This window comes from Syzygium oleosum, unplaced genomic scaffold (genome assembly GCF_021117445.2).
Source record: "Syzygium oleosum isolate NSW1041296 unplaced genomic scaffold, Sole_v2.1 Sole_v2.32, whole genome shotgun sequence".
Classification (NCBI taxonomy): domain Eukaryota; kingdom Viridiplantae; phylum Streptophyta; class Magnoliopsida; order Myrtales; family Myrtaceae; genus Syzygium; species Syzygium oleosum.
Window position 1 is genome coordinate 2,644,443 of NW_026607516.1, and position 13,439 is coordinate 2,657,881.

At 39.3% G+C, this 13,439-nt stretch overlaps 1 protein-coding gene across 4 annotated transcripts; it reads left to right on the forward strand.

Moving 5' to 3' along the window:
- Nucleotides 1–3,877: 3,877 nt before the first annotated feature.
- LOC115686961 (U-box domain-containing protein 33-like) lies at nucleotides 3,878–9,050 on the forward strand. Of its 4 annotated transcripts, XM_056304391.1 has the most exons (8): nucleotides 3,879–4,360; nucleotides 4,657–4,784; nucleotides 5,748–5,869; nucleotides 6,278–6,382; nucleotides 6,758–6,879; nucleotides 6,982–7,136; nucleotides 7,515–7,934; nucleotides 8,144–9,050. In XM_056304391.1, the coding sequence occupies exons 1-8, from the start codon at nucleotides 4,120–4,122 to the stop codon at nucleotides 8,834–8,836; spliced, it is 1,986 nt and encodes a 661-aa protein (XP_056160366.1). In that variant the 5' UTR covers nucleotides 3,879–4,119; the 3' UTR covers nucleotides 8,837–9,050. The 4 variants fall into 4 exon arrangements, with proteins under 4 accessions (XP_056160367.1, XP_056160366.1, XP_056160364.1 ...); XM_056304389.1 differs by having other exon boundaries at nucleotides 3,880–4,360; nucleotides 6,758–7,136; XM_056304390.1 differs by having other exon boundaries at nucleotides 3,880–4,360; nucleotides 6,758–7,136; nucleotides 7,518–7,934.
- The last annotated feature ends 4,389 nt before the right edge of the window (nucleotides 9,051–13,439 follow it).

Here is a 13,439-nt window from a genome sequence, read left to right on the forward strand (position 1 = left end):
GGTCTCGCCCGTGGCAGGCAACGGCGGCCTCATCCAAGCGAGGCCAGGCGGCTGGCCATGGCCGGTGGCCGGTGTCTAGTCACCGGCCAAACGAAGAAAAAGAAGAAAAAAAGAAAAGAAGGAAAAAACAGAAAAAAATAATTAAAAATTCGAAATTTACACATGAAAATGCCACGTAGGACTGAGAAATTCGAAATATACACTTGAAATGCCACGTAAATTAAAATTTTAATTAAAAAAGTCACGTATTTATTTGGCCAGAATTTTTCGTCGTTGGCACTTAAGTGATCCGAAACAAACTTTTGATACTAAAGTGAGCGCCGTACACAAATTTTGGCACTTCTAGTGTTCTTCACCCTTCAATTCTCCTTGATTGCACCAATTTGATTGAAAGAAGAAGATGATCAGTTCCACGACAAAGGATGAACGATTTGACTTGCACCTCCTTTCAGCCACGGCTGAAAGAAGAAAATGAACCGCGGAAATAAAGAAGAATTTGAACAGTTAAAGGGAAAATGCTCACTAATTGTTTTTCTTTTTTTTTTAAAGCTTTTTGAAACTTTTATTTTAAAATTTTAATTTATTCTAATGTGGCGCTTGGTTGGCGCCACTTGTCTTAAGAAAGTAATAAAAAAAAAAGGCCACACCGGCATTTTTCGTTAGCCAAATTAGACGAAGTTAACAGAATTACTTGATCGCACTAATTTGACAAATTTTAGTACTTAATTGCACTTTTAAAAAAAAATGGGACCCAACTGCACTTTCGCTACCGATGCATTTATCCCTACTATTTATGATATAAATATCCCTGTGTAGATATGGGTTATCATTATCCATTATTATTTAAATATCTCCAACTGTAAATTTTTGTAATAAGAAAGTAGAATTTATTTAATCCCGAAGCTATAAGCCTTCTCACCTTTTTGTTGTTGAGAAAATCTCATAATATATTTTGAAGTTGACAAAACAATCAATGGTTTATCTTGAATCTGATAAATGCACATAAGTGTTTTCTTTCAGAAATACTCATGAAGAGAAGTTCATATCAATCTTGATTATACTCGAACTTTATCTACTATTGTTTAAATACTGCGGCGGCAGCTTAAGACAATTACTTTGTGGATATCATCAATATTATTGCATGGAAATCATCAGAGCAACAGTGTTCATATCAGCAAAGCTTATACGCGGATCTTATTAAATCATTTGATTCAAATTCTATGCTAAAGTTAAATATCATTAGATTACGAAATTTACTTATGTCCATATATATATTTAGACACAAACTCTTTTACTTATATCGTCACAGCTAGTGATATGGCTTAGATTTCCAAAAGAAAAGGCATTGATTGATCTTCAATCTTAAAAATTGTTCTGCAACGAAATTTTTTCACACAAGGCATCTTGATTGATTGGCAATCACTCCAAGGGCAAGCTACCTTCCTTAATGGAAGAACTCTACCTATGGAAACCAACATTTGTTTGTATAGGTGACCAAATCCACGGAGATTTATATCTTATCTTTCAACAGCTACTCAATCTTCTATGTACATTTTTGTCCAACGGGTTGTTTGGAGATTCTCTAAAGACTGTCCAATGGATAGATAGGAAGTTTAGGAGTATAAAAGGAGACCAAAGTGCCAAAGAGCAAAGAGAGATTGAGAATAAAAAGTTTCAAAGTTTAAGAGAACTTCAATCTTACATACTTGTATTTTGTGAGCTATGAACTGTAATCCTTTAAGAGGCATTGAAAGAGTAATTGCATGACATAGTGAGACCTGTAACAAATAAGAGAATTATCACTCACTTGTGTAACCTCTTATTGATTGACTAGTGAAATTTAGCCAGTAGGTTGTCAGTGTAGAAAAGTGAACGTGGGCTTGCTCTAAGCCGAATCATTATAAATTGGGTTAATACCACGAAAAACTCCAAACTCGTATACCTGTGACAATTTTATCTCAAACTATTTTTTTGACCACAAAAAACTCAAAACTAGTATACTTGTGATAAATTTGCCCCAAACTAATATTTTGACCACTAAAAACTCCAAACTGGTGCATTTGTAACAAATTTACCCTCTGTTAGTTTCCGTTAAATTGAATTAATACTACAAAAATCACAAACCGGTATATCTGTGACAAATAAAGGGTAAAACATAAAACTGATACATCAGTTAACTGTCGCGTGTAATTTAACAAAGTAATTTCACAGTAAAATTTAACGGAAACAAACTGAGAGTAAATTTGTCATAAGTGTACCAGTTTGGGATTTTTTATGGTCAAAAAATTAGTTTGAGGTAAAATTATCACAGATGTACCAGTTTGGGATTTTTCGTGGCATTAACCCTTATAAATTATGTGTGCAATTTCTTCTATCTCTCAACTCTTGTTCATTATTTTTAATAGAATTTTGCGCACTGATGAATATCATCATATCACTGTTAGTATTCAAACTCTGACTTCACTCGAATTTGATAATACTCAACTTGACTGTTTACCTTCTGCATTAAATTGTCAAGAGTTCTTACAATTATCCAATTACCCCCTTTAGGTGATATTGGTAGCTATGACATTTGTCCCCTTCCAAATTGAGCTGTTTCGCAGAAGCAAAAAGGCAAGAAGATGAGGCCAACTTCCTTGACTGGAGTAGGAAATTGGTAAGAAAAGAGGGATCAGACATTGGACGACGATCCAACGCCACATGACAATAAGATCTTTCTCTTGTCACGTCAATCAAGTTTCATCTACGGGTGTCAATTACCTAAGACTTGTCTGTTTCGGAAAATTTTATAATTGCTTTCTCTTCTTCGTAAAAACCTAAATGAATGGATCCCACAACATTAATTGATTGATGGATGGATGGATGGAGACACAGAGATCTCTCATTAGCTGTACCCAGAATCGACGAGTACTTTGAAAAGTCCAATATGGCAAACCCTAGCAGCAGCAGTTTGCAAGAAGCTCCTCACTTGAAGCAATTCGGGGTAAACGAATGTGCTCAAGATAACCACCAAAAAGTTTTGGAAAAGCTAAGCATTTGTGATCACTAAAAGCAGAACCAGGCGCAAGCTTATCCGGAGGATGCTAGACCTCATTAGAATCTCATGTGATTCTAATTGACTCATAACTCGTTAGTTTAAGTTTTTAAATGAATGTGGATCTAACTGGAGCAGTTAATATATCCTAGTTGACTCATAATTCATTGGTTTAAGTTTTTGAATGAATGTGGATCTAACTGGATATGTCAACTCGGACTTAGGCTTCCTCTTGACGGTCTCTCCAAGTGAATGTATCAAGCTTCTGTTATGCACTCCCAACAAATGGTATCAAAGCCATGTTGTAGATTGGTGGGCCGAAATCCCAAATCTAAAAATTTATATTAAACTCATAAGACTAACTACAACAAAACGTAATCAGCAAATTCACGGCTTTTGTTGGTCTTGACAAATCAGCTTGATCTACAGTGAAATTCATTGCTGCTCTTCCCGTGAACGTAGGTCACCCAACCAAACCACATAAATCTGGCGTCCGAATTATTTTTCTTGTTCTGTCTATTTTACTGTTTGATCGATTGCTTCCGCAACAATTAGTATTAAAGCTATAGACTGTGTGAGTTATTGAATACAATTGGAAGTTGGGAAACACTAAGAGCGTTTGAGTACTCGTGTGTGATTGTAATCTCCGTTATATTGCTCAATTTATAGTGGAATTCGTTACTACTCTCTTGGAGATATAGGTCACCCAATCAAACCACGAAAATCTGCGATGGTGTAGCAAGCCATCAAACAATGCTAAGAAGGAGCCCACCGAGAAAGTGCTCACTCATTACCCGTGAAAAGAGAGTCCGCGTTGGTCTCATGGTATGTAAGCATTAGGAAAAGCGATCTCTTTATAACCCAGCCATACCCTCCTCAACTGCGACCTCAACACATGACCTCGTTTGAGGGACTCCCCACTTTACTTAGTTTCCGTTTCTTAGAGAGTTCCCATGTATCGCTTTCTGTTCCTCTCTCTCTTGTCTTCTCTCACTAGCGAGCTACCTCCATTGGAGACACTCCTGAGATTGTGCGCTTTCTTTTCTTGTTAAGAGTCGTCATCGTCGTACTTGACTCGTGCCGATATGGCCGTGGTTAATCACATACCCACACTTCCTGGGTTCAGAATCCCAGCGATCATGCCGTGCTTTCACGGGGTCGCACCTGAATTGACAACGCCAGCGTTCGAAGACAAGATTTATGTCGCGCCTGGGAAGGATGTGAAAGAGGGCAAAGTGAAGCTTGTTTGGACAGTGCATCGATCAGGAGGCCACGTCAAGATCTGTATCATTCATGTTCTAGTTCCTTCACAGACGATCCCCATGAGTAAGTCAAACGTTTTTCTCTTTCTTTGCATATTACCAGCCATTGATTGTGGCTATCGTTTTCTTTGTTGTACGAGTTTTTTATTAATAGTGAAAATAAGAGCTTATCAAGCTCTCATGGATATAGTACACGGATCTTCCATGATGGACAATCGTTATGCAATTAGTCAAAATTCCCTTTTGAGGGTTTTGCGATGTTGCACCATATTGGATATCCTATTGCTTTTACCTGTTCTATTATTGTCGATTTTCGTTCTTTTAACATTTTTGTGCTGTTAATTTGCCTTTGGTTTGCAGGAGGCCTGGGTGCCCAAATCCCCGCGAGCTCGGCGAACGAGATAATGTTGAAAGAACACAGAGAAAAAGAGAGGATAAACATGCATAAACTCTTGGATACCTACGTGCGCGTTTGTGAAAAAATGGGGGTAATTTACCTCCTCCTCCTCCTTTTTCTTCTAGATGATTAATTGTCCTGGTCAGTGCTTCTTGAAGTGTCAGCGAATCACACAAATACTAAACCTATTGTACAATGGCCAATTCAGTTATAAACTTTTCAATTGTGCCAATTTAGTCCTAAACCTTTTAACAACTTGACAATTTAGTCTTTAAACTTCTGATGATTTGCTAATTTAGTCCTAAACCTTTTAATGATTGCTAATTTAATCGTTCCTGCTAATTTTGGCCGAAAATCGCTGAATTGAACAATTTTTTTCATTTTTTTCCTTTCCTTTTTTTTCTTTTTCTTTTTTCCTCCGCCGACCATCATCTGGCCTCGTGGATGGCCGCTGGAGAGCCTTAGGAGAGGGCCGTTCTCACCTAGGCTGCGAGGGTCACCCTCACCGGCCTAGGGTGAGGGCCCTCACCGGATCTGGCACAGCGCTAACCCTCGCCCTCGCTCGATTTGGCAAGGGATGCCCTCGCCAACCCAAGCGAGGGTGCCCTTGGCCTTCACCCGAGGCCAGCGACCTCCGCCAACCATTGACGAGGCTTGGCGATGGCCGACGGAGGGAAAAAGAAAAAAGAAAAAGAAAAAGAAAAGGAAAGGAAAGGAAAGGAAAAAACAGAAAAAATTCATAAAATTTTAAAAAAAAAATTGCAAAAAATTGTCGACGTTAACATTGGTCGTGCCGTGTAAGACGACTGACGTTGACTAGACCGCCACGCTAGCAATTTCCAGCCAAATGACTAAATTGGCAAATTGTTAAAAAGTTTAAGACTAAATTGGCAAATCATTAAAAAAAATTTAGAACTAAATTGACACAATTGAAAGATTTATGACTGAATTTGCTTTCGTACAATAGGTTTATGACATTTTGGATAATTTTTCCTATATATACTTCTTCATTTAGACACGATGATAATAATGAAGTAACTTTATTGATTTATAGGTACAGGCAGAGAAAGAGTACATAGAGTCAAAAAGTGTTGAAACGGGCATTGTAGAGCTCATTCGTTTGCATGGGATAAAAAAGCTTGTAATGGGTGCAGCAGCAGACAAGCGCTATTTCAGGTACGTACAAGAACAAAAAGCCACGCCCATATGGTCGGGGACTTATCCATCCAACTCTATCCTCCTCATAACTAAACGGACAGGTTTGTTTGGATCCTAGAATACAACAATAAACCATACACTTATATCTTTATCAATCCTTAAAACGTGTTGTACATGTCCGATATTTGAGGAAACTTGTCGGTGCTTCTCAAACGCGATGTTTCAGTTCGCCCCAAGTCCACTACTCTATTTCACGTAATATGAATCATCTTATTTTCCTATTGAGTGAAAACATAAAATAAAAATCAGTTACATATCGTCCCGGGAATCTAAAAGTCTCTTGTGTTGTGCCTGCAAGTTTATGTTTCGTAGTATCTGCATGTACACCAAATTAATTCACTATCTTCTTTGGTTTCAAATTGTCAGTAAGATGACAGAAATCAAGTCCAAGAAAGCCATCTTCGTTCACAATGAAGCACACATCTCTTGCCAAATTCGGTTTATCTGCAATGGGCACCTCATTCACACAAGGTCCTCCAGCTTGTTTACTTTTAAATTTGTCTCCTTCGAAATTATCAAATGTGATATGAGGGTGATAGTGAAAACAAATTCTACATCAAATAATCGATGTGAAAAAAAATGAGCTGATAGATCTTGTTGAAATAGTTGAATGCCATAGGAAACTTAGAATATTAGGTTGGGAAGAGGCGGGGACATAATTTTATTCATGTTCTCCATTATATCTTCTTCCTTTGGATAATAGGGCTAAAATCAAATTTTCGATTGAAATTCAGTACAAATAGGAACGTTTATAGGCTTGGAGTCTTAGTACAGACGGCTAATTTATAGAGTGATGTGACAAATTTGGCTCCACCATAAAGTGGCTTTGATTCCTTGTCAAAACAGGGAAGCTAGGACGGTTCAAGCTGTTGCAGAAGTTCCTACTGGTGCGCCATTGCCAACGACTCGAACCCATGGAACCGAAAGGTCGATTCTCTCGCAATCACGATCCAACGCACTCCAGAGTGGTACGGCAAATTTGAGCAATCCAATACAAGACTTTTTCAGAAGACCATTCTCTTCCAACGTGGACCGACGTGCAGTGATGCCAACAACTTCTCCTTGCCCAGATAGCACTCCTTCAGTGCAGCCTAATGTGGTGAGCATGCTGGAGAGGCCAGACAATTTCCAGGAACCTGAACCGGTTTCAACGAGTCTTTCCCATCGGCCACAGTTGATTCAGTCAGTCTATCATACCGGCGAGTCATCACTTTCCAACACTCTGGTATGTGCAAAATATGACAACGGATAGTCATTTTCATGTTCTCTAGCCAGGAGGCCATTTCTCTAGCTTTGGTTGTCTTGTTTCATAGCTAAGAAGAAAGTCCTTCAAAGGAATATTGCAAAGTTTAGCACTCCCCAAGGCGAGGCCGCCCTGGCTTGGACAAGGGTTGGCCTCGCCAAATCTGGCATGGGAGCCTCGCCAGCGAGGCTGACCCTCGCCTATGGCCGGTGGCTGGTGACCGATCAAAGCAAAAAGGTTTAGTACTATATTGATCAAATTAAAAGTTTTCGGACTGAATTGATACCAATACAATAAGTCAAGGACTTTTTTTTGTACTTTTCCCATTGATTGAGTGTAGTAATATGGGTAAATTTTCAGCAGAAGTATCCATTATGTGCTGAGAAATTGGAGGAAGAACTTGAGAAGATGAAGGATCAGCTATACAAAGTGATGGAAGAACCTCACACAGCCCAGGAGCAGAAATTGCGACTCGATAGCCAATTCGCAGAGACCTACCAGAGCAGAAAGGAATCGGAGCTATTGCAGACAGACCACGACAAAGCGCGCCAAAAGACCAAGGAAATGAGCAGAAGACAAGGAGATTTCTCGGGCACAAAGTACTTTTCCGAGTTCTCTATGACCGAAATCAAGGAGGCTGCACAAAACTTCGACCCGTCCATGAAAATCGGAGAAGGCAGTTGCGGGAGCGTGTATAAAGGTTTCCTTCGACATACGCCGGTGGCTATAAAGAAGATGAAGTTTTGTAGCTTGCAAGGTGCACAACAATTTCAACAGGAAGTAAGAATTCTTGAGCATCCTCTACTTGTTTTCATGTTTTTTCTGAAACCAAAAGTAGGAATAATAAGAAAATATAAAGACTCGGTTTATCACAATGTCAATTTGTTTTTCTCAATAATATCACTATGGCATCACGAATTCACAATAATAGTACATCAGTCGCATAATATTGTAGTTGATCATCAAATATTTAATTGAATGCATCCCAGGTGGATGTGTTGAGCAGGGTGAGGCATCCTAATCTCATCACGCTCATCGGCGCTTGTCCCGAGCCCTGGACTCTTGTTTATGAGTATTTCCCGAACGGAAGCCTCGAAGACTGGCTCAACAGCAGTAACAGAGCAGAGCAGCTGTCGTGGCGAGCCCGGATACGCATTGCCACGGAGCTGTGTTCCGTCCTGGCCTTCCTCCACTCTTGGAAGCCTTACAGCATCATCCACGGGGATGTCAAACCGGGGAACATTCTTCTGGACACGCACCTCGGGAGCAAGCTCAGCGATTTTGGCATCTGCCGATTTCTGTCCAGTGGTGAGCGGTCAAGCAACAACACCACAGTCCTGTACACAACCGACCTGAGTGGGACGCCCGGGTACATGGACCCCGAGTTCCTCGTCACACAAGAGCTCACAACAAAGTTCGATGTCTACTCTTTCGGAATTATACTGCTGCAGTTGTTGACAAGGAGGCCCGCCTTCAGAATAGCGAAGGAAGTGCAAAGGGCAATTAGCGCAGGGACTTTGGAGGCCATCTTGGATCCATTGGCTGGAGAGTGGCCCTATATGCTGGCCAAGGAATTGACTCATTTGGGTTTGAGGTGCTGCGAGATGAGCAGGAGAAATAGGCCTGATCTCCGGTCAGACGTTTGGATGGTGCTCCAATCTATCGGAGCTTCCTGTCGATAAACCTAGACTTCCAAATACATGTTGTCTATGTGTGCTTTGAACTTCAATTAAAGTTGACTTCACCGGTCATGCCTGGCAGTCGTCGGCGAGTACTGGCCAGTTTGTGTATATGAACATAGATTTTTTGCTACATCATGTGTTAAGCTATCTTGTTGAAAGTTTTTCCTGCGTGTACCCACCATTGCTCTTATGAATAGATCTCCTTTTGCATTAAGTACTTGGACAGTGAGATGGGATTGGTTAGATATCTGCAGAATCAGATCAGCAAATGCAATGCCTTCTTATGCTGTTCAGTCCTATCAAATTCACTTTACTTCCATGAACAATTCTCATGGAATAAATTGGCGGATTATGCAGCATATTTTCCGACACGCCAGTCGCCGCCTCTTTACTCTGAAAGTTTGATAAGTTCCAATTTTCGCTATTCATGTCGGCCACTTTATTGCAAGCACCAGCAGCATGTGAACTTAAAGTATGAAACCCGGGCAAGATCGATCAAATTTACAGATCTCCATATGTTCTTATGGTGACGCAAGAATTTTCGATATTTTTGGAACTGGGAAGCAATGATTGTAGTCTTCATAAGGCCTTGAGCTTCGTATTTTCACCTGTTTCTCATCACTCTTCCTTTCTAAGTAACATCATAAGGTATCAGCACAACCCGAATTTTAGAAAAAGAAAATGTCGAGGTTTGGTATTTGACTCCATCACTGATCGAACTATTAGTCTTTCTTAATCCCCTCCCCTAGCTGTTTAGCCTAACTTATTGACCAATGCCCACAAGCAACCGTCACCCATAATTTTCATTTTTTTCTTAATTCCTTGAGTTACAAATAAACATCACTATGTTTGTTGCCAACTACTTGGCTTTCTTGCTGAAATTGTGTTGGTCGTATATCATACTGTTGACACAAAAAATTATGTCCTTGACCGTCGACTCGGGCTAAATAAGACCAAGCAAGACATGATTGAGGTGAAATCTGCTAAGTCCTTTTGGGCGGCAACTATAGGTAATCAACAAAGGCAATGAAAAATTGCTGATAGGTGATACAAGGGAAAAGTACTAAGTATTGAGCAACAAGTGTCGGTAGATGAGACCTAGTTCAGTCGACTGGTGAACCGAAATCGAAGTGGAGATCGATGGATCAAGAACATGACAAGCATTCAAGTCACGAAGCCAACAATATCGACCGCAATTGTAACAACCCATTTAATCGTGAAGCTAGCACGATCACCAGTTTGAGGATCCGTAAATCTCAAAAGCCACAAATGATAATTGCCGAGAAACATAGGCTATTATATCCGCTAGGAAGAGGAGTTGCAAGCTATGGAAGAAACTGTTGACATGGGGCAAGTGACGAGGCCATAATCGTTAACATGGGGCAAGTGACGAGGTCATAATCGATGAGTAGTGGGTCTTTTGGTAATTGTTTGTAAATACGTGTGAGAAAATTATCCACAAAGTCCTAACCTAGAGTATGGCAATCAACTTGGTCTTAAACTTTTTAATTTAGCAAATTTAGTCATAAACCTTCTGATGATTTGCCAATATAGTCATCTTAGTCAATTTTGGTCGAAGTCACTAATGTAGACAATTTTTGCAATTTTTCTTTAAATTTTCTGAATTTTTTATTTCCGTTTCATTTCTTTTCTTTTTCTCTTTTCTTTTTTCCCCATTTCCCTCCACTAGTCACCGAGCCTCGATGATGGTCAGCAGAGGTTGTCGGCCATAAGCGAGGGCCGGACGAGGGCGTCCTGGAGACCAGCATAGGGAAATAGAAAAAAGAACAAAAGGAAAAAGAAAGAGGAAAGGAAAGGAAAGGAAAAAATGAAAAATGAAAAAAATTATCCTTAAAAAAATTGCAAAAATCGCCCACGTCAGTACGGGTCGTTTCACGTAAGATGGTCGGCATCCACGTTAGTGATTTTTGACCAAAAGGACTATATTGGCAAATCGTCAAAATATTTAGAACTAAATTTGCTAAATTGAAAATTTTAGAAATGAATTAGCTGCCGTATAATAGGTTTATGACTTTTCGGACAATTATTTCACATATTGTTGAATTCTAGGAGTCACATAAAATGTTTTTTGATTTCTTTATAACTATTGTTAACCGTCGCTAGTACCTATAAATATTAGAATTGTAATTCGAGCTAAATGACCGTCGATCAATCAATGAACATCAGCTATTCAATTATATCTTACTGTTATTTTTACATTTCAATACCCTTTTATATGGTTGGCCACGATTGGCTTCAGTCATCGTATCTTTAATTTTCTCATTAATCCCAGTTCATGTCCAAAAATCAACAAAGGACCAATCACATCCTTTGTTGATTTTTATATCGATTTTTATATCGATCCACATTTTGGAAGGTGATTTGTCGATACTTTTTTATGAAACACGATACATCAAAAGTTATTGTACGCACTTTGAGAAAAAAGAGAAAAAAAGAGTGGGCATGTTTGCATCAGTTATCACTGGTCATGACCAGTTACACCATAATATTAATAGGTCGAATCTGTTAATATTAACGTTTGATGACGAAAGGAAAGGGACGTGAACCAAGTGCCTATGACTGTATTCAGTGACTGCGAAAAATTTCCTGACTTAGCCAAGTAAATCCAATTATATACCTATCGAAGAGATTAGAATGGCTATGTTTGATTTAAGGATCTAATTAAGCTCAATGATCACTACGATCTCATCTCCTATTCATGGAGGCTTCATGAAGTAATCTTGATGTTTCTTAGGATGGATGACAATGGTAACAGTGATGTTAAAACTAGAGGCTAATTCCTTAAGCAAATATTTGAATGTACGACTACGTGTGAATTTCGTTGGGAATCATCAGTAACGGGATCATCCATAGAGAATTTTTTCCCAACACAACACCGATTGATCACGTACCATATAAGGTAATTTTTCCTGCGAAGTATGTGCACAGCTTTGTAGTGTTGAGTTTGATGAAACGACCTTATAGTTTCAAGGATTAGCAAGGAATGAGGTGAGAAACATGATTATTGAGGCCTTAAGGGCTGGGGTGGCAATAAATGTTTGTGGGACACGTTCGTGTCGTGTTGACATAAGAGTATATCTTAAAACAGGTCAACTCAAACATGACGCAATCGACATAAGAATATATCCTAAAATTTGTCAAGTTTGTGTAATCAAGTCCTAAAACTTATTAGCATATCCCATTTGTCAAGTTGAACGGAGTTAATGGAAGAACTTGATTATACCAGGTTGACAAGTTTTATGACTTAATTGCATTTTTTGAAAATCTTAGAACTCAATTGCACTTTCGTGACAAGTTTAAAGACTTCCAGTATACTCATCCCGAGATAAAATACTACTAGTGAAAAAAGGGGATCTCTCTTCCATGGATGTTAATTGTCGCGACCGTCTTAGGTGTTAACATTAATAAACCTCTCCTACCTAGCAGTACCAGTGATGGTGTAGCCCTGAGTGAAGCGTCCGCCATAAATGCTTTCAATGTTTGAAGCTCCCTTGCCTTTCACATAAAGGCTGTGTCCGCTAAAATGAAAGGATATGGCGAGCAAACCAATGATGATCGCAAAAGAAAGGCATTAAACAGGTGATTTTGGATGGAAATCATATGACAAACTGCAAGTTCTCTCACAAGTGGTTTTGATCTGATAGAAAATAAGTTTTTACGCAAACAAACCCTGTAGGAACAGGTCAGTAAGCGTGAAAAATCTTTCGATGCATGCCAATGTTGTTAGAACAAAAGGCAGAGGCGGCGGAATATTCCCCACATGGGAAAAACCCCGGCGCTACAATCTGTCTATACAGATTAACCAACCGAGCTGGAAGTCATGGTGGGACCTGCAACTGCAACATAGGCCTGATGTAGCTAGCAAGAATTACCTAGAGGGGGATGAATAGGTGATTTAAACAATTTTGATCAATTTATAGCGGAAATGATTGATCACAGTAGAGTCTGAATAAAATTCAGATTCAAAATAGTTTATATAGACAGTGCTCTTAATGTGCAGTATGTAAAGCAAGAAATAAGGGATAGAAAAATTGCACACAAATTTATAGTGGTTCGGCTTCTAGCAAGCCTACGTCCACTCTTCCACGCTGACAGCCTACTGGCTGGATTTCACTATGTAATCAAGAAGAATTATAGATTCTGAGTGACATCACTCTTGTGTATGATAGAACTCTCTATCTCACACAATCACTCTTACAAAGTATCCATCAAGATCTTAGTGTTTAGCTCAAGAAAGACAAGAGAAAGGATCGGAGTATGCTCAGACTTTGGACTTGTTGATTCTCGATTTCGTTCTGCACCTTCTGCTCCTCGTAGATCTCCTTTTATACTCCTCCACTTCCAAACTAGCCGTTGGACAGTCTTCAGAGGATCATCTTCTAATCTTCATCTTAGACAGATTTGTATAAAACGGATTGAGTAGCCGTTGGTTGACAAAATCTAAATCCCGCTGATTCTGGTCGCCCATACAATCAGAATCTTGGTTTCCATAAGTAGAGTTTTATCCGTTGTAATGCATACTTGTCATAATGTTGGGTTGTCAATCAATTATAACCTTAGATTGAGACAATCAAAACTTTCC